This window comes from Astatotilapia calliptera, chromosome 17 (genome assembly GCF_964374335.1).
Source record: "Astatotilapia calliptera chromosome 17, fAstCal68.1, whole genome shotgun sequence".
Classification (NCBI taxonomy): domain Eukaryota; kingdom Metazoa; phylum Chordata; class Actinopteri; order Cichliformes; family Cichlidae; genus Astatotilapia; species Astatotilapia calliptera.
In genome coordinates, this window is record NC_137438.1 from 38724615 (window position 1) to 38745883 (window position 21269).

General features: G+C 41.9%; 1 protein-coding gene across 4 annotated transcripts in view; it reads right to left on the reverse strand.

Moving 5' to 3' along the window:
- The window catches only part of pde4ba (phosphodiesterase 4B, cAMP-specific a), a 202275-nt gene that overhangs the window by 51556 nt on the left and 129450 nt on the right, over window positions 1-21269 (reverse strand). For all 4 annotated transcript variants that reach the window (XM_026146428.2, XM_026146430.2, XM_026146431.2 and 1 more), the window contains 4 exons: window positions 6276-6470; window positions 3978-4014; window positions 3635-3705; window positions 1101-1153 (listed from right to left, as the gene is read on the reverse strand). In XM_026146428.2, coding sequence (XP_026002213.1) covers window positions 1101-1153; window positions 3635-3705; window positions 3978-4014; window positions 6276-6470 — 356 coding nt within the window. The remainder of the gene's footprint in view (window positions 1-1100; window positions 1154-3634; window positions 3706-3977; window positions 4015-6275; window positions 6471-21269) is intronic.

Consider the following 21269-nt stretch of genomic DNA (forward strand, 5'->3'; position numbering starts at 1 on the left):
GAGGCTTCATTTTCACTGGGTTAACCGTGATACCTTATCTGGCCTGAATGGGTTTCATGTCAAACATCTTGGTTATTTGATGGTTAACTGCCTCGCCATTCTCAGTTTCACTGTTGCTCATCTCGGTCTCTCTTTATACAACAACACATTGTCTGGGACTGTTTTTAATACCCTTTGCAGACAGTGTGGGAACATCTGCCTACAGATGCGAGGTCTCATAGTTCACTCTTTTAATAAAAGAATGAAAGACAAATGTTGATGCATCTTAAAATGAATATTTTGGGGAAAACATCATTTTTAGTGCACATTCAGTTATCGCCTATGGCAAACGTGACATATAACTGTGTGCAAAGACTGCATTTCCTTTTAATCTCGTGCAGCTCCTGTCTGGTTTAGCTGGTTGCCGTGACATGACGGCTTTATAACGACACTTGAAGGAGACCTGCGCACATGTCCGATGTGTACACTTTTAACCGTAATTACTGCTCGCGCCTCTGTGAAACGAATGACCTCGGCTGAGCAAGTGCACAAGAACAAATCTTAGCACTACACAGAGGACTGAAAGGACTTTTCACTTTCCAAAGACACAAATAAAGTTATCTTCGCCCGTACATGTACTCACACACTGCCTCTTACTGGCCTGGACATGTACGAGTACAGTACAGAAAGTCACACGGCTGCTTAAAATCAAGTGCGATGAAAGATGAAAAGGGAGGTCTGCTGTTTTCTTTAAAGCGAGCTGGTTTAATAGGAAAAACTGTGTGTGCAAGTGTGAGTCTCAACCGCCAGTCTAATTGCAATAGAACAAAGTTAATGAGCTTGATGACAAAATAGTCCGGGTTACAACGCTGGAGATGGAGACAGATGGTGGGGGGGAAAAAAGAAAGAAAAAAGAAAATGTAAGTGGTCACGTAGGCGAATTCACGGGACAAGGAGAAGACAGGAGATAGAGCGAGGAAGGGAGGGAGGAGGAGATGATGATGAAAACAAGGAGAATAGAGAGGTTGAATGTGTGCACCAGATATAAAACAAGATAACTTTGTATCTGGTAGCTTGGCACAGGTCAAACATGTAGGGGGACATTTCTCTGAGCTGCTTACCCGGGAGACAAACTCTGGTGACTGGAGGCTGAGTTGTTGCTGCAGGAGAGCGCCTGGAAGGACGAAAACAACACAGAAAGGGGGAAAGAAAGATGCTATAAAACAAAGACTACCACAGATATATATTTATATAGAAACACTAGCAAATCTTACTTGAAAATTTAAAAACCAAACACAAAACAAACAAACAAAATAAACAGATTTTAGAGGCTCTGGCAATAATATATAGATATGTGGACGTTGCGTGGACTCCGGGCAGTCCTGTGGAAAAACGAAGTACCCCATGATTCATCAGCTGTACCCCACCTTTAGCTGCGATAACTTAAAGTAACTGTTTTCTGTATGACTGTCTCACACATTGTGTGGGAATTTTGGCCTACTCTTCTTTACAACGCTGCTTTAACTCATTGATGTTTGTGGGGTTGGTTTATGCACAGCCTGTTAAGGTCCTGCTACAGCATTTCAAACAGGTCGAGGTCTGGACTTGGACCATCGCTGCTATGCTTGAGAGAGCCCTCCACAGACCTGCTTGACAGTAGGTATGATGCTAATATGCTGTGTTTGGTTTTCTCCACAGTGGTGCTGTGCACGACAGCTGAACATCTTCACTTTGGTTTCGTCTGTCCAGAAGTCGTGCAGTTTGCTCAGATGCAGCTTTGCAAACTTAAGCTGTGTTGCCATACATTTGTTTCTAATTATACTTTTGTGAACTTAAAACATTTAAAATGCTAACTGTGGCTAGCTCTTGGGTTTTCTGCAATTCCTCTGAACATTGCACAGTCTGACTTTGGGCTGAAGTTGCTGCATGTGCGTCCACACCTGGGAAACACACACCTGAATGCTCTAGAGCAGCAAACTGAAAAAGTGTACGTTTTTTAAGCATTTAGTTGCGTGTTTACATGTTGCATTTCCTGGTTGAACTGTGTGAAAAGTTTCGAACAGTCAAGGCAGGGGTTGCAGTGTATAAATAGACTGAATACTTTTAGGTGGAGCTGGTCAGTGTTCTGCAACATGTTGCTAAACACATCAGTTTTAACCTCCTGAGAGCCCGTGTCCTCATATGGGGACATTACTGTTTCCTTCTTGCCCTTTGCTCAACTGTGTGAATGTGTATGAAAAAGTCAGTATAAACAGACTAAATGTTGGTATTTTGGCAGTGGCCGGTGGGCTGAAACACGTTAAAGACATTAATCTTAACCTCCTGAGGCCCCGTGTCCTCATATGGGGATGTTGCATTTTGGCTTTTCTGCTCATTATTCTCTATTCAGCTAAATATTTTACACTTTTTTTGTTTTGTTTTATGCTGTACAATGAACCCACCGTCCCTATTTTTTTAAAAGTTTAACTGAGCTTGATTAGTATAAAAATAACCCAAATAAGAAATCGGGTTAAGTGAAAACTGTCCATGTGTGCTGGAATGGCGAGCTCCAGCTTATGTGTGTGTTTAATTCAGTATACGTGAACGATCCACGTTTGTGCGCCGTGTGTGCTTCTCAGTCTTTGCTCTTGTCTGTGTGGAGCTATCAGAGCTAAATGTAGGTCAGACGGGCTTCAGGTAGTCAATACAGAAAACTGAGCGTTAATTCAGCCTGAGGCAGAGCAGAGAGCTTTTAGTGTCTTTAGAAACACATATTCATACTTAAACCTTCACAGTGACGAACAGAAAGAAAGGTGGCCTACATACATATTTCTAGTACATCTAAATCTGCAGTCGCACTCCACTGGGAGAGATGATGCTCAGTGTGCTGCTGCAGCTTAAAGCAACACTGTTGAAAAACGGAGCACTCTTACTTAACTATAACTATAAACGACACGTAGATTGTTGAAAAAAAAAAAAACTAGCCTTTTGAAAGAGAGAGACATGAAAAAATTGAAAAACTAAATAACGACACATTTTCTTCTTCTTTTTGGCATCTGAAGAGAGATTGTAACTAGTCTCCTGCGTTATCGTATGCCAAACGCATATATGCTGCAGCGGCCTCTGAAGTGGTGCACGGTGAATGCCAATGAGTCACTTCATGCGTGTGTAGCTGCAGGAGTGTTTTTCTGTTTGTGCTTCATGTGCTTCATGACAACAGAGGAATTCCTTATAGAGCATTTGAACCGTGCCGTGCACAGCAGAGAACTATTCCTATTGCTCTGGAAACCAGAGAGGAGAAGAATTAAAGATTCCTTCGGCTGTAGCATCGTGTTGAGTTAACTTTTCAAATCTAGCTTGTACTCATTTTTGTCTGTCTGAAGTATGTAGGGTCTTCACTGGACTGGTTTAACTGTTCTGCTGCACTGATGTCAAGCATCCCACTTCAGTCCCACTGCAAGACAATGCCTCCCCCTTGTGACAAACTGGTGGAACTGCAGACGGCAAGCGTTATTCTGATTACTTTCTAAAATCTAATATTATTCTGGGAAAAAAGCATTTACACTTACCACAAAATATGTGGTAAGTTATGTAGATTTCAGCTTGATTGATGTGTATGCATGAATTATGCCAGCTCATTATTTAAAATATGCTAGAAGCCACTAGAGGTACTTACTTGTTGGAGGCACACTGGACATTGGTCAGTACAGTGAAGTTATTCCTTACACTTCGAAGGCTTGCAAGAACCTGAACAAGCAGAGAGCGAATCAGTAGCATTCTTCGCACTTTTACTTATTTACTTCAATTTAAACATTAGGACGAATGTTGCTAGTCCTGTTCAAACTGAGCCCTTTTTGCACCGCATGCACATTTCAAGCCTGCATTTTAGATTTCAGTTTTGCAACTACTTACATGTATGCTGATAACCGTGGTATTTATTGAAAGATTTACTTAAAATAGGCTTAGTTTGAAGATAAAAACATAAATGTGTACATACAACTAGATAACGGGATATTTACCTGAGCAAAAGGTGTTACGATCAGGTCATCACCATGTCTAAAAAGAAACAAACCATCGTCAGCAAAATGCTTGGATACAAAATATATCAAGAAAATGAGAGAACTGTTAAGAAAAAGAGCAAAAAGAAATGACCCAAGCAGCTTTGTGCAACAACCTAATAAATGGGAAGGAAAGTATCGTGGGAGAACGCGTACCTGGGTCAAGGAGGCCTCGATATTGAGGTTAACCTATTTTTGTTAGCTGAGGTGGGGACAGAAAGTGACTCTTCTGTGGGTCCAAAAATATTGTGATAATGTGGTCAGTGAGGAGATCCTTATATAGTTAGGTCCATATGTTTTTTGGATAAAGGCACAACCTTTGTAATGTTAAACCTTTCAGCAGCCTTTCAGCTTTAATACAAGAAGGTGAACAAATAGATGGCACGAACTGCTTAGGAATTACAGACTCAGAAGTAACTGGACAAAAGTTTCTAGAATTTGTTTTTGGCAGCTGTTCACTGAAACCCTTGATACGAGGTAAAATATGAAATCAGTGCAGTGAAGGAGCCCATCGTTAGGCCGAAAAAACTGAATAAACCCATTGTAGGAAAAGAGATTCCAGGACTGACCAAATGAACAATTTGGTCTGTTCTTATAAGGAAGGCAGCTCAAAATATTCCTCTGTAGGCCAGGAGGATGAGGGATTCTTTCCTTAGTTAAAAGGTTCAATGTCACAACAACTAGCCAAGTCAAGAAGTCGCTCCCAAGGAAGTGGTCAAAGTTTACAGATGAGAGACTCCTTCATGGACAGAAACAGTGAAGGTGCCAACTACAGATAACATTCAAGACCAGGAAGAGAACATCTAAGAGAGATGTTTCCAGAAAAAACACTTTGGCTTGATGAAGCCAAGACTAACAATACACTATTTTCAGGAAATGTTGTCAATATTCTTGCAGTAATTTCATTGTGATCGTCACTACTTACGGTGAACACTCAGTGGCCACCTGTTCAACTGCTCATTAACATAAAATACCCAGCCAGCCTGTCTATCATGTTGGTGCCAGACTGGCTGGTCTGAATATTTCAGAAGCTGTTGATGTGCTGGGAATTTTCCCACACAAACATCTCTTGGGTTTACAGAGAATGTTCTGGAATAAATAGAAAAAATCCAGCGAGCGGCAGTTCTCTGGGCAAAAATGCCCCGTCGATGCCAGAGGTCAGAGGAGAATGGATAGACTGCGTCGAAGAGACAGGATGGTAACAGCAACTCAAATAACCAATCGCTGCAACCAAAATATGAGGAAGAGCATCTCTGAACGCTGAAGGAGATGAGAAGCAGAAGACCACAGCAGGTGCCGCTCCTGTCAGCTAAGAACAGGTTGAACAAACTCACCAAAATCTGATAACAGACGATGGGATGGTGCCTGATCTGATGAGTCTTGATTTCTGCTGCCACATTTAGGTGGCAGGGTGAGAATCTGTCCTTTCTCCTGCTGCTGATGAAAGGGTGTGGTGCATAGAGCATCATTTAAACACCACATCCTACTTGAGTATTGTTCCTGACCAAGTTCATCCCTTTACCATCCATCATAGGTCAGATCATCTCAAATTATCTGATTACTTGATCACGACACATAAATGGCCTTCACAGTCACCAGACTTCAATCCAACAGAGCGCCTCTGGGACATGCTGGAGCGGGAGAGTCGCATCATGGATGTGCAGCTGACAGATCTGCAGTAGGTGTGTGAAGCTATCATGTCCATATGGACCAAAATCTCAGAGGAATGTTTGCAGCACCTTGTTGAATCTGAGTAACAGAACCTGGTAATAGCAAAGTGTACCTAATTAAGTAACTATGGAGTGTATTCAGTCAGTCAGTTGATGTCCATTGAGCTACGTGCACAGTATGACAACATACTGCACGTATTAGTTAAATAATACTTTTAATGTACTAAGGTCAAGCATAGTGAAACATCTTCATTTACTGGAAGTGCAGATTACGAAAAACATTTCCTCACATGTAAAGTGATGATTGTGCTGAATTGACTCCTCCGATCTATGACATGCAAAGCAGTCAGCACAGTGAGAATAATTTTCGAGAAGAGAGCAGTAGTGTTTGTGGTGGAGGCCAGATATGCAAAACCTGGAATGCATGAACACAAACCAGGACTGACTGCGTCTAACAACCTGTGGCATTTTGCACCGTTAAAAAGCTGCAGAATCAAGTTCACTTGAGGTGAGAGCACCTCAACACCTGACCCTAAAAAACATACTTACTGAACTAATTTCAAACTAATTGCAATTTATTTCTACTCACAGTTCAGAGGCGATGGAGGAGTTTCGTGACATGGACTTGGGGGACAGTTCATAGTCGCTGTCTGAGCGATAGAGGAAGGACTCTCGGCGCTGGTTGTGACCTGGGAAGTTGGTGTGGAGGACCAGACCGGAGCCAGGGGAGGCCTGAGGGTCCAAGGGGCTGCAGCTAGAAGAGGGTCCATTCTCCACATCGAAGCTGAAAACATAAACGCACAGTTAAAAAGCGAATTCTTCGCTGTTTCACTGTTTCATTGCTGAGAATATGGGGGCTAGCTTTAAGGGTCAAAGCAACAAAAGACTCCACCAGCATCTTTTGCTTCTGGCTTTCCTCTAATTTCATCGCGTCTCTCTTTGATTTCCTTTTGTTTTCACTATCAGGCAGCCTGACCTTGACCTAATTTTAATGGTGGAGCGTGAAAAAAGGGCAAGATGAATTCTTCCACATGTCAACATCCTATGAACAGATCGCGCTCCCACACACACGTATATTCATATCTTGTGGGGACATCTAATTGACATAATGCTTTCCCTAGCTCGTCACCCTAAACCTAACCATGAAAAATGAATTCCTAACCTTAACCTAATTGTAACCCCTGCTCCCACCGTTCAAACTTGTGGGGATTTTGGTCCCCATAAGGGCCGTTGGTCCCCACAAAGATATGAATACACGCTTACACACACACACAAAATAAATCATGAATAAACCGGACAAGAAAGGGCAGAGTGACACACACCGGGGCGCACTGTGTTCCTTCACTGATGACAGTTAGTGAGAATGATGCTGCTAAATTCATGGAAAGAAGAACGTGGAGGAATGGAGGAAGGGGAGGTTGACCTCCTTACGACACCCACTGAGAAGGAGGACCTTGAGACTCTAGAGACTGTAGGTTTTTTTGGGGTTTTTTGGCTGTGGTTTATCCTCCCAGACATTTTTCCAAAGAAACAATCTGCATGTGACATTTACTTTCTTGTATTTTTCTCTGTACTTTACGCTTGTCAGCTTCTTTTCTTTTCCGTCTTTATAGTAAACACACACCTGCAGGAAGTGTGCCGACGGTTGCGCTACAAACAAACAAGCCATAAAGAATAATATTAACTAAAATTAGTTTATTGGATTTCCTATATTGTGATTTTTCCCCTGTATCTCTTCTCCAAAGCGGCCACTCTTCTTTTTATCATAAGAAAAGCTCAAAGTGGTAAGTGACTAAGTGAACAAAAGGCACCGAAACAGGCTTTATACTCCTGTGACTATCTGTAAAGCATTTGGGAATGAATGAGGAGGCGTTCTGGGTTTTTCTCCCCCCTTTCTTTCCTTCTCTTCCTATCCCCAGGGAAAGTCAGATGCAAAAAGGCAAATAATGGCCATCTGGGTCCAGACCCAAAATGAGAACACATGTGACGTGAGCAAAAAGCTCTGCGATGAAAATAAAAAGCAGCGGCAATTTGGTGCAGCGTGAGGAAGTTTATATGGTTGCAGTTTTTCAAGCTCATATAAGAGTATTAAGAAAAACAGGAAGTAAATGAGACAATAAAAACCTCAACGAGCACGAGCTCCGTTTAACTGCATCACAATCACGGGCAAACACAAACAAGCCGCAGCATACACTTTCTGCTTCTCGGCTCCTCCCATCGATGGACCGTCGACTTCATGTCATGGGCGGTTCAAGGAGTCACAGACATGCAGAGACGCAGCTGCTGTGAGGGTGCAATAGCATCCTTACTGCCAGCCAGCAGGCCAAAATGTAGAATTACATATCAATGTAAGCTGTGTTTATGTTAAAGTTATTGAAAAAAGAAAAACTCATTTTAAAATGACTGTAAGATTAAAATAATGACAATTTCATGATAATTAGAAGGATGTGACTGATTAAAAGCACATATGTGGGGAAATTAAACAGCTTTAACACATCTGCTCAATTCAAGGCATTCAAAGCTACGACAGAGTGTAAAACAAGCTGCTACGGAGATACAGGAGCAATAATAGTTTACATAAAATCCCATAATTCCACTGGTACTGGGAAGATAGTGGCATAATGTGAGAGGTGAAAGGGAAATGGTACAAAAATACACAAGTAACACCAAAAAGTACGTAACTCTGTGGTGTGAGCTGTTTTCTTATTTATGGCGACATGCACCTGCATCCACACCCATTTGGTGTGGATGTTCGGGATTTATCTCATAATATTTAATAAGCTCATTTGTTGTAGGCAACAACATCTAAATCTGTCTGTTAACACATGCTGTCAGGTAAATGTAACGAAAGCAAAAGTTGGAGTGGAGGCACAAAACCTCTAGAGTGGAAAACGTGGACTCAATTTGAGAACACTTAAACCTCACGTTGAGTCATATCCCATCAGAGGGATGTTATGCTAATGTGAGTCATGGAAGAAGGTGTTGTGGTGGTACCGTTACACAACAGGAAAACACAAACAGTCAACACACAGTCATGACAGCCTTTGTCTTTTGTTAGCAATACCACACGATTGGATGTCCTAAAAGCAATTTAAAGTGTATAGACAGCATAGTATGCTTAGACCTGTGGAAAAGTCATACCAGGAAAGTCTAAGGAGCTTGGAAGGAAAAGTGTCTTTGTCATCCGAGAAGCTTCTTCAGGTCTAGGATGAGAGGTGAAACGTCTTCAAGTAACTTAATGTGGGATTCATCGGGAAACTAGCGGATGATACCGTGGAGACAAAGACTATCACAACGTTTCCCAACCAGAAGCCGTGGGTGGATAAAACCATCCGCGACGCTCTGAGATCCCGCACCGCTGCCTACAACACGGGACTCATGACGGGGGACATGGACCCGTACAAAGCCGCGTCATATAACGTGCGGAGGGCGGTGAAAGAGGCGAAGCAGCGCTACGGGAGGAAACTAGAGTCACAACTCCAACAGAGTGACTCTAGGAGCCTGTGGCGGGGACTAAGGACAATAACGGACTATAAAGCACCAACAACCGGTATGACGAACGCGGCCGTGACTCTGGCAGACGAGCTGAACACTTTCTATGCTCGCTTCGAGGCTGCAGCTAAGGTCTCCAACAATGCTAGTGTTAGCGGCGCTAACGGCTGCAGACAGGAAGATACTGCCAGCACCGGAAACGTGCTCGTCATCTCCGAGCATGAAGTAAGGAGAGCCTTCAAGAGAGTGAACACCAGGAAAGCAGCAGGACCAGACGGCATCCCAGGTCGTATCCTAAGAGACTGCGCATACCAGCTAGCTCCTGTGTTCACTGAGATATTCAACATCTCTTTATCTCAGTCGGTGATCCCCACATGCTTCAAAGAGTCCATCATTGTTCCTGTCCCGAAGAAACCCCACCCTGCTTCTCTCAATGACTATCGCCCTGTAGCCCTCACCTCAGTAGTGATGAAGTGCTTTGAACGCCTGGTCAGAGACTTCATCATTTCTTCACTACCAGACACACTGGACCCACTACAGTTCGCTTACCGTCCAAATCGTTCCACAGACGATGCCATCTCTCATCTCCTCCACACATCACTCACTCACTTGGACACTAGAAGGGGGAATTATGTTAAAATGCTCTTCATAGACTACAGCTCTGCATTTAACACCATAATTCCCTCCACACTCACCACCAAGCTGGAGCATCTGGGACTCAGCTCATCTATGTGTCAGTGGATCTCCAACTTCCTAACTGGCAGACCACAGGCAGTAAGGATGGGCGGACATGTCTCAGCCTCCACCACTCTCAGCACTGGAGCCCCCCAGGGGTGTGTTCTGAGCCCCCTGCTGTACTCTTTGTACACATATGACTGCGTGGCCACTACCAGCTCCACCACCATCATCAAGTTTGCTGACGACACCGTCGTGGTGGGCCTGATCTCTGATAACAACGAGACGGCCTACCTGAAGGAGATTAGGAATCTGGAGAACTGGTGCCAGAGGAACAACCTCCTTCTAAACGTCAGTAAGACAAAGGAGCTGATAGTGGACTTCAGCACTAAGCAGGAGAGGAACTACCAGACCCCCGTCATCAACGAGTGCCCAGTGGAGAGAGTGGACAGCTTCAAATACCTCGGAGTTCACATCACGCAGGACCTGTCATGGTCCTGTCACATCAACACCGTGGTGAAAAAGGCCCGACAGCGTCTCTACCACCTCAGACGCTTGAGAGACTTCCAACTGCCCTCCAAGGTGCTCAGGAACTTTTACTCGTGCACCATAGAGAGCATCCTGGCGGGAAACATCTTAACCTGGTTCGGGAACAGCACCATGCAGGACAGACGAGCTCTACAGAGGGTTGTGCGGTCAGCTGAGCGCACCATCCGCTCCGAGCTCCCTGACCTGCACTCAATCTACAGCAGGCGGTGCTGGACCAAGGCCAGGAAGATCGTGAAGGACCTCAGCCATCCCAACAACAGACTGTTCTCTCTGTTGAGGTCAGGAAAGTGATTCCGCTCCCTGAAGACCAACACAGAGAGACTGAGGAGGAGCTTCTTCCCGCAGGCGATACGGTCTCTCAATCACACCACCACACAGTACTGACCCACACATATGGTTCTTACACACACACTGGACTTTCTGGACATTGTTTTCACTTCATTACTTAAATCACGCTGCTGTTATTGTGTATATATTTATTTATATTTCTTCATACATTCTTATATAGTTCTATATTGTGTATTTTGTTGTATAGTTATTTTATTTTCAACTTTAATTTATATATTTTATCTTATTCTTCCCAGTTAAATTTACCCTTCATTCTAATTTGTGTTGTACAGTTATTTCATTTTTAACCTTAATTTATATTTTATTCCTTCCTAGTTAAATTTACCCTTTTTAATTTTTCATATTTATTTCCTATCTTATTCATAGCCTTTTCCTTTTTTGTTTTCTTTAGGTCACGAGCAGTTGTCCAAGCATTTCACTACATATCGTACTGTGTATGACTGTGTACGTGACAAATAAAATTTGAATTAGAATTTTGATAAAGAAGTGCAGACGCTTTTCTTTCCAAGCTCCTTAGACTACGATGAGCTGGATGACTGAGAACCTTCACAGACCTATAAGAGGGAAAATAGTCAGTTAAGAAAAATCACCAGAATGTGATTTAAATTTACAAAAACCACGTCCTGCAGCTCTTTTCTTTCTATTTAACCCCCCAAACTGGCCAAAGTGCAGTGGTGCTTCCAATGTCTATGGCCACTTTCCAGGATGAAAGCTCTTTCCAACACTGTGGATTGCAGTACATCCCGAACTGAAAGCCTTTCTCTGTCAAACACCTGTGATTGGCTCAAGCTGAATCCCCAAAAACTTTATTTCTAAAGCCTGAAGGTGCAGGAGTGTAGATCTCTCCCGGGTTATTTGATTAAAAATGTGCTGAAAGGTTATTGTGGATTTTGTCCAGTGACGCCAACATGTTGCCCAGCTTCAAAGGAGTAGCAAGAGGTCCATGCAGGGTGGCACATACCTCTTCAGTGAAGTATGTTTAAATACTCTATATGTAAATGGAGTCAATAACATATCGACAAAAACACTTTAAAACTATTGTATCATTATCTCTTCTAAGAAAACAAAGATAAGATTTTCAGCAACCAATCTGTCAGTTAATTCGGACTACAAAGCAATTCAAACCTGAACTGACCTTCATATGCCAACATTCAGCCTTATTTTCTCATAAAAACTGCATATTATCAAAAACTAATGACTCTCTTGTGGCTATCTGAGTGTTTATAGCTTTCTTGTCCCTAGGTAGCACTTATTTCAACCCACACGACCATATAGGGAATGCCAAATATATTTAACTTGGAAAAACTTAAGAGTTAACTTATAAGTTCCTCCAAGTTAAATATATTCCAAGTTAAAGTTACTACATGGAGGTAACCTTTCGAAGCTCCGGCTAATAGCTTAACGTGTATCTCTTTACACTCTTTGTGCAACTCCACTTGCAGAATGGAAATGCTGAAAGCCTGTTTCCTTAGTGTTATCTACACAGGGAGGATAAAACAAAGAAAGCAGCCACTGAATACACAAGATAAGTAGTGGAGTGAAGTTATCCTTGGTGAATGTGAAGTATATGTCAAGTGAGGTGATAGTGGAAGGAAAAGGTTTTCCACCTTTGCTATTATGTTTATGGAGTTATGTAGGTAATGTTAGCTTAGTGAGAACTTGTTATTTATTTCTTCAGTCTAGAAAGTCAACTACTTCAAGCTATCAAGTGGTCAAGCTAGCAGGCTAACTAGCTAGCAGGCTAACTAGCATGTTTAAAAATAAAGTGAAAGTTTGTTCTCTTTGTGCAAAGGTCATGTTTAATCTGTTTTTTCATGTGGTGGCTGCCAACAGCTTGACACGAAATTAACTGCTGCACATGTAGCAGCAGTACACAGTAGGATATAGCGCAACTTCAATTTCAGCTAATGCTAAGGATAGCCCCACTACCTGTACATAGCACATAGCTGTTTTGCTGCTGTGTAGCAGTTTGAAATCTCATATATCAAACATTTTAAACCTAGATGATATATTAAATGACCTATTATTACAAACTAATCAGAATTATAGTTAATGGCAGATCCAAATCCCAACTCTCCTTTTGCTCCCCGTATTTCTCAAACTGAACTTCAGTGATCTTTCATCTAGAGCAGTGGTTCTTAACCTGGGTTCAATCGAACCCTTAGGGGTTCGGTGAGTCGGTCTCAGGGGTTCGGCAGAGCCTCCACCGTGACATGCATGGCTCATTTTGTGCACCAGTTAAAAACATATCTATGTCTTCAATTGGAAAAAATCATATTTTATTTTTCACTAAAGAGGGGTTCAGTGAAAGCACATATGAAACTGGTGGGGCTCGGTACCTCCAACAAGGTTAAGAACCACTGATCTAGAGGAAGTAGACCCATGCCAACAAAATGCCCTTGCCCAGCACAACAGAGCCACCAATCAACTCAATGTTGTGGTGAATGGTTCAAGATTTTCCACTATTTTCTGGGGGTCTGTCTGTAACTTCTCTGTGATTGTTGTCTCAAGTAATTAGTGAAGAAAAATAACCCCATTTTTCTTATGGCTGTGTTTTCCACCGGTCTTGTTAACAGGACAAAGAAGGGATATCCAATCATTTATCCTCAAAAACAATACAAAGGGAGACCTTGGGAACAAAGACGATTTCCTACTGAATGGGGCATCCTGGTGATTTAGTGGATTAGTGAACTGGTCTGGGAATCCACTCTCATATCATTCACCCATGTTTGTCTTTGAAGTTTATGTATAGAGAAAGGTCGACATTAGCACGTTTCAGTCCTTACTCTATCAACCACAGGCAGGCCTGTGGGTTAGGCATGATGAGAGCAAGGACAGCCACAGTCCTGTCATTTTAATAATGATCTTTCAAGGTAAAGAGGCAAAGTAGCATGTCTTTGAATCTGACAATATGTGAACAGAAACTAAATGAATCAAAGTGTCGCCAGGTTCCATGACGCACAACTGTGGGTTAGGGTATGATAGGGTTAGATATGTTATCTGTAAACTTTCAGGGAACTGTGGTGGTGGCACAGACTAATAGCAGTTCCCTAGAAATAGGTTTTCCCAGTAATTGTGATGTTTAAGATACTGGGTAAGTCATTCAAGTTTCAGGGTGTATTTCTTTTATACCACAATCAGGAAATGGCCCTTCTGACCCCCAAGTAATTTACTATAAAGACGACATTCCTTTCCCATAATGTAGCTGCATCTGTCTGGGTGATGAGCAGAGTGATGGACTAAGCTGGCATAATAACAGAAGCAGAGAAATTTCCTCAATGTTTATTTAATCGTGGCTTCATTTTGTTGGATCGTCCTTGGCCTCTGATGCTAATCTTCCTGCAGCCAGACACAAAAAAATGTCCAAATAAAACATGGTCGCAATAATGACTGCAATTTTCCAATCAAACAGAGTGAAGACAAACATCGAAATAACTTCAAATTCAAAAGCAGATTATCTTGGAGCTGATCCTAACACATCGCAACTCAGTCAAATAATATGCATAACTCTCAATATGAATAATATCTCAAATGAGCCATTTCATTTAGTCAAAAAAGAAATAAAAAAACATTACCACTGGATTCAGGACTATCCTGGGAAATCAAACCATTAATTTATTTGAACAAAATATAAATAAAGTCTCACTAGAGCAGCAAACAAAGTCCACTTTATGTAAACCCCATCAATGATTACCAGGGACATGCAGTAAAAAGCTTGTTGCGTTTGGCCCAAATTTAGCATGAGAAGCTAAACCCCTCCAACGCTTTAAGTGGAACGTGTTTATTTGAAATTCTGTTGTCACAACAAGTCCCTGTGGTAAACAGAAGCAAAACAAAGTGGAGATAGTGAGGACGAATGGAATATTTGTGACAAAAATTGTAAGTCTTTTTCCAAGGAAATGACTCCACTTCCCAGCTGTGAAACAATGGTGTTGTTTCAGGTTGACAGTAGAGACACTCACTATTTGATTGACTCGCATTTACTGGTAGAGCTGGACTGCTCAGTATCCTGTCTGGTGAGGTAAGGCACATGGGGACTGACAGAAACCAATCCACAGCCAAAGATCTAAAACAGTCCAGCTTTCAATTAGAGCTCACGTCAATTCACGTATTAATGGAACATGACAAGCGCCCGGTTCATCTAGAGCAGGGGTGTCCAACTCCAGGCCTCGAGGGCCGGTGTGCTGCAGGTTTTAGATGTGTCCTTGATACATCACAGCAGATTTAAACGGCTAAATGACCTCCTCAACATGTCCTGAAGTTCTCCAGAGGCCCAGTAATGAGCTAATCATTTGATTCAGGTGTGCTGACCCAGGGTGAGATCTAAACCTGCAGGACACCGGCCCTCGAGGCCTGGAGTTGGCCAAGCCTGATCTAGAGAGATGCACACCTACAGACAGTTTAGGCTCATCAGTTAACAACATGGATGTCTCTGGACTGGAAGAGGAAGCTTAAGCACCGGGCTGACACACACAGGCACAACTTCTTTGCTGTGAACAGACAGCTGTACTTCGTAGCTCTCCCCAAACCAAGTATTGCTAATTCGGCAAAGTTTTTCAGGTGTGTACCTCTGATATGAGTCAAAGTTTCAAGTGTAATACTCTATTTGTACCAACGATTTAATAATCAAAACTAGTAATGAAACTGCTGAATAGCCAGATAGAAACTTTCTACCAGGTGAGAAGCACGTAATGAGACGTTTCACTTGTTGAGTTGTTGTAGCACACTCACTATCACAGCAGCTTCTCATTTACACTTTCAGCAACACTGTCGGTCACAGTTAGACTTTTGCATGTTCCAACATGCCCGTGGTGGTGGGCAGGTGAAGCGCAGCATTTTTTTCATGAGCACCCTGCTGCTGCTGCTGTAAAGGTGAACAAGGTTGAACTAAAACATTAATGCTGCAGAATGGAACAAAGAGCTGAAACAGACTATAAAGTTTTGGATTATAATGCCTCATCGATCTCACCTTATTTTCACATTGTTGTTTAGCACTTACTTGTTACTTGGGTGTCAATCTCAAGACAGAACAGAGAGATTATTTATAATAAAACCACAAAGAAACCACAGTTAGTCTCAGGAGAAAAGATTCCGAACAAGGCCCAGTTTGCATCGACTTTTGGATTTACAGTAAATGTTTGGATCAAAACTAAAAGTTCATGCATAATAATTAAAGTAGTATTGAAACAAGGATCACAGACTTCAGTCTAATTTCTTTTTCACTTTCATCTGTACATGAAATTTTCTGTTATAAATAGAAAAGCAGCAAATAACAGAGAGCCAGAGTGTGTGACAGAAAGAAAAAAAGCATTCTTATACGTTAATGTGATCACTTCCTTCCTGTGTGTTATGGTAAGGGGAAACCGGTGACCATGTGTTTGTTGGGCTGTGAAAACAGTCATGCTATGGCAACACCTCTTGTTTCTCACACCGTTGGCAATGGCTCAAATAATTTTTCTTCAAGTCACACTGAAAAAGGCTTTTATTATGTTATTAAATTACCAGCACTACTAATGTTAACAGTCGTCAGCTCCAAAAAAGGAGAAAAAAAAATCTCTCCACTCCTTGCAAACGTTTGTGACTACAGGAGGGGAGAGAAGCGTGGGCCAGGCAACATATCCTAAAAAATCCTTTCTGTCTAACCAGCTGGCTCAGGGTAATATGCCAGAGTTTTGCAATACCCCAGAAGAACTGATGGGCTGATTGAATGATCCCATCAGAGCAAGCAAAAATAGCAGCTAAGTTTCATGTTCCAGCGATCTCAGACAAATTTCCTTACACGAGCAGATAAACCTAAAAATAGGTTAATTACCCGAGCTAGCCAGGACATGCTAAAGCAGACAGTTCCCAACCCATAAGCTTATACAGTACAATTCCTCAGGCACAAAGTGTTCGCCTTTAACAATCTGGAGATCATGAAAACAAACTATGCAAGGTCATTATCTCATGACCACCAAAGAGCGAACTCGACACTCAGCTAAAGTTTGTTGATATGTCTGTGAAGGATCTCAGTCATCCAGGTCATGGTAGTCTAAGGAGTTTGGAAAGAAAACCATCTGGACTTCTTTAGGTTTCTTGAAGACGTTTCATCTGCTTCTTCAGTTCTAAGAGCAACTGGTGGAGAGTCCCAGATTTTAAGCCCTATGGGGGTGTCCCCAAGAGGTCATGGACCCCCTATCACCTCAGTAAATCACATGATAAGGTAGGGCTAGGTTTCACAATGGAGTCACCTGAAACCTTGGCTGATTGTGAAGTACACCTGTTTTCACATCTTGGCTCGTGTGATTAGGTAGAGGATCAACAGGGGGTCCATGACCCTCTTGGGGGGACACTCCCACAGGGCTTAAATCTGGAACTCTCCACCAATTGCTCTTTGAACTGAAGAAGCTTCTCAGATGAAACGTCTTCAAGAAACCTAAATTAGTCCAGATGCTTTTCTTTCCGAGCACCTTAGACTTTTATTGATATGCCACCTTCACCTATGATATACATGTATACACATCTCATTTTCAGTAAAAGAAGCAGTCAGATGATACTCTGTCAGTATTTGGCAAAACATTCAAAGAGCAATTTAAAATGCAAAACACTGCAATTGTCCTTCTATTTGTTTGACTTATATTAGCTCCAAACTGTCTTCAACAGTGTCACAATAGCACAGACCTACTCTACCCCACTATGTGAATTATAAGAATTATAGTTTTTTTGTTTAAATCATCTGTTTATTTAAGGAGGACACTAAACTGGACTACATTTGTCTAGCCACAGATTGATAAGGCTTATACACGTCTATATTTTTTATGTAGTTGGACTGGTATCGCAGCAGAACCCCTCCCTGAGCCTGGTTCTGTCGAAGGTTTCTTCCTGTTAAAAGGGAGTTTTTCCTTCCCACTGTCGCCAAAGTGCTTGCTCATAGGGGGTCATATGACTGTTGGGTTTTTCTCTGTATGTATTATTGTAGGATCTACCTCACAATATAAAGTGCCTTGAGGTGAATGTTGTTGTGATTTGGCGCTGTATAAATAAAACTGAATTCATGTTTTCTTCATTATCAGCAATGTTTGCTGGCATTGCAAACTTCTTGGAGGGAACACGGGAGTCACAGTGCTTGAAATTCCCATGTGGTGTCCTGTAGCCCTCATGCACAGTTACATTTTAGGAGCTAGAAATAGAGCTTTTTAATATCACTTCTGTGTAAAACTATGCTGGCACCAGCCCACATTGCATTTTTTCCCACTGACCCAAAACAAGCATTAGCAAAAGTATTTATATTAATTAACTTAGGTCAAATTTCGTCAAAGCCCTCCTTATTACATCAACAATCTAGTCTCCCTGCAAAGCACCCAAACAAAAAACAAGCACATCCAGAATTATAGCTATGAAACCACTTTATGGAAGAAAAATAAATCTATATAAAACCACGATGAGAATTAAAAAGTATCACGTGGCTTTTTTTCAAAAACTGTAAAAAAAAAAGTAGAAAAGCAACAATGAAACTAGATACTAGAATCCAACTAGAAACAGGATTTATTATTAGAAACGAGGTCAGTAACATAATCGTGATTTGCACCAAGTCATTATACATGCTCATTTAGGCACGGAGTCGTGGAGCAGACGCTCTCGTTCCAAGTCATTTTGCAGCCTATATATGCTGGCCTTCGTGTCAGTGAGACAGGCCAAAGGTGTGATGATGGCGGTGATGATAAAGAATCAGGAGCTAAAGGTGGTGTAATTGAATTGTGATGTTATTTAGAGCAGAGAACCACTGAAGAAATGGCACGTCTGAACTAAAAGAGAAATATATTTGTACTAAAAATCTAGACAAAGAGAAATAATAGTAAATGATCTGGTATTAATATAGTGTTTTTCTGCTCCTACCGGGCAGTCGAAACACTTCACGCTACAGCCACGTTGTGCTGAAAGTTTTGTGTAAATGCATTTGTTATTTTTCTTTTGCATTTTTTGTTAATATCTTGGCTTCAATTGATGACTTATTCTGCTTGTTTTTCACGATTCCTTTCGTTTTGTTATGACTTGCAGATGCTTTCTGTCATATAACAAAGACTCCTCGTTGTTGATCAGTGTTTAGACCTCAGCTGGTATTTAAATTTGTCATTACAATTTTTCTCAAATTGCACTGAGGATGGCTTGAGGCTGAATCCATTTGTTATAAACCACATTTAGTTTAACACACATCAATGCTGTATTCTATGCACTTTAAGTGCTTTTTACCCATCACACACAGACTCACATGCTGATGGATGCATCAAGGGATTAATCGCTTAACTATGTTCCCCAAGGATGCTGGAGGGATTTCAAACCACCAACCTTCTGATATGTCCGTAGTTTTATTTTTCTTGCACCAAAGGACAAGTGGTTTATAGTAAAGTGCAACCAGTCCAGAAACGACTATCCTCTACTGCAGGCTTGGCCAACTCCAGGCCTCGAGGGCCGGTGTCCTGCAGGTTTTAGATCTCACCCTGGGTCAACACACCTGAATCAAATGATCAGTTCATTACCAGGCCTCTGGAGAACTTCAAGACATGTTGAGGAGGTCATTTAGCCATTTTAATCAGCTGTGTTGGATCAAGACACATCTAAAACCTGTAGGACATGGGCTCTCGAGGCCCGGAGTTGGCCACCCCTGCTCTACTGCTAACAACAACGTTGACTGTATGCAAAGGCAACAAGATAACACAAAGCAGGTGAACCGAGAACGATAACAAGGCTGACTGTGCCGATACCAGCCGAGCAGACAAAGCCTGATCTTTAGCAGGTGACAAAAACAGCGCTGAGCAGTCAGACTTGCAGCATTTTATGTAAATAGACCTCGGCTGTGTCATTATTAGGACAGGGATTTATGCCAGCGTGTGGGCGGATCGTGGATTAAAATGAATTTTGTTAACTGGTGCGACGATAGATTTCAGCCCATGTAGATTAACGTGAAAGTAATTTAACAAGAAGTGTTTCAAATTATTCAAATGACTTTGAATAGGAACAGGAAACCGAGGCTACAGTTTGGACGGACTCACCAAAACTGTACAACGGAACATTGGACAGCGTTGCCCTGTGTGATGAGTCTGGATTTCTGGCAACTTCTGGATGCTGTAGGTTCACATTTGGCGTACATAACGTGAAAGCATGGCTCCATCCTGCCTTGTATCAAAGTTTCAGGCTGGTGGCCGTCACATACACTTTGGGCCTATGAGTACCAACTGTGTATTAATTGTCTTTCTCCACAGTGTACCCATTTTCTAATGACTACTTCTAGCTGTTGTAATGCACCATGTCACCTTAAAATGGTTTGTTGAACATGACAGTGAGTTTGCTGCGCTGCCTCACCCGTCATCAGATCTCAATCCCATAGAGGACCTTTGGGATGTGCAGCTGACAAATCTCTAGAAACCACTTGATATATAGTCTTGAATCCATGTCAGCAAGAATTAAGACAAAAGACGATCCAACCCTGTACTAGTTGTAACAAATTAAGTAGCCAGTTAGAGTAAATTTCTTTAACTACAGATCAGAATAATGGCACGTACCAAAGCAAACACCTCAACACCATTGTCTTAATCTGCTCAGCCATCAGCCCTTATTGTCATCAGCCCTTTGATTACTTCAACTGACATTAGTCACCATCATCATCATCATACAAACTTTATTGCAGCAGCGGCTAAATTTTAGCTTTTACAAGTCACTCAGAAATCAAAGTTCTTGACCACGGCAGACTTGGGAGTCGTGAAGTGCACTGCAAATAAAACTCTGGGAAACCACAAACTCTACAACACAGAGCTGCACTCCACCCATGGACAAGCAGCACAAAACACTGTAATTCAAAATCCTTTGCTGCAGAGAAAAATGGGTCAGCAAAATAAAAAAGGAATCTGGCTTCAAATGCCTACAGCTGTTTAACACGCAGCAAATAGAAGATGAGGGTAAATGGTTCAATCACACATCTTTGTCTCTTGTCACGGTCACACAAATGAGGCTTTGTCATTGAGAACTTAAATGTGGTTTCAAAAGTCAGATCTTATTGTAACTGCATAAACAGCATGTTCCACAACAGTCAAAGCTTGAAACTGAAACTCCCATGGTCTGATGTATTTTCAGCCTGTATCGGTATAGGCTTAAAATAATAAAAAGAATTTTAAAAAAGGGATCCAGCACCCAAGAAAACATTCTGTTATAGATACAAGGAGCTTTGCTCTTTGTTATTATGCCATAGAAATCCAGGTCACCGGCCAAATATTTGGTTAAGCCCATCTTCTGCTCCAGCTAGTTATGCTACACACAGTCCCTGGGACATACAGTATATAGGTTAACTCATCCACACCCACCACCACAGGGCAGCTGCATGCCTGTAACTATGTAATCCAACGATCTACTAACAAAAGCACATACACTCACAACACACAGAGCAATGTGAGGAAGCAGTCATAAGGCAATTACTCCCCAGTGCTCACATGTCTACCTGTCTAATGATTCAGTACAGTGCACCATTTGTGTACTTCTCCTTTCTTCA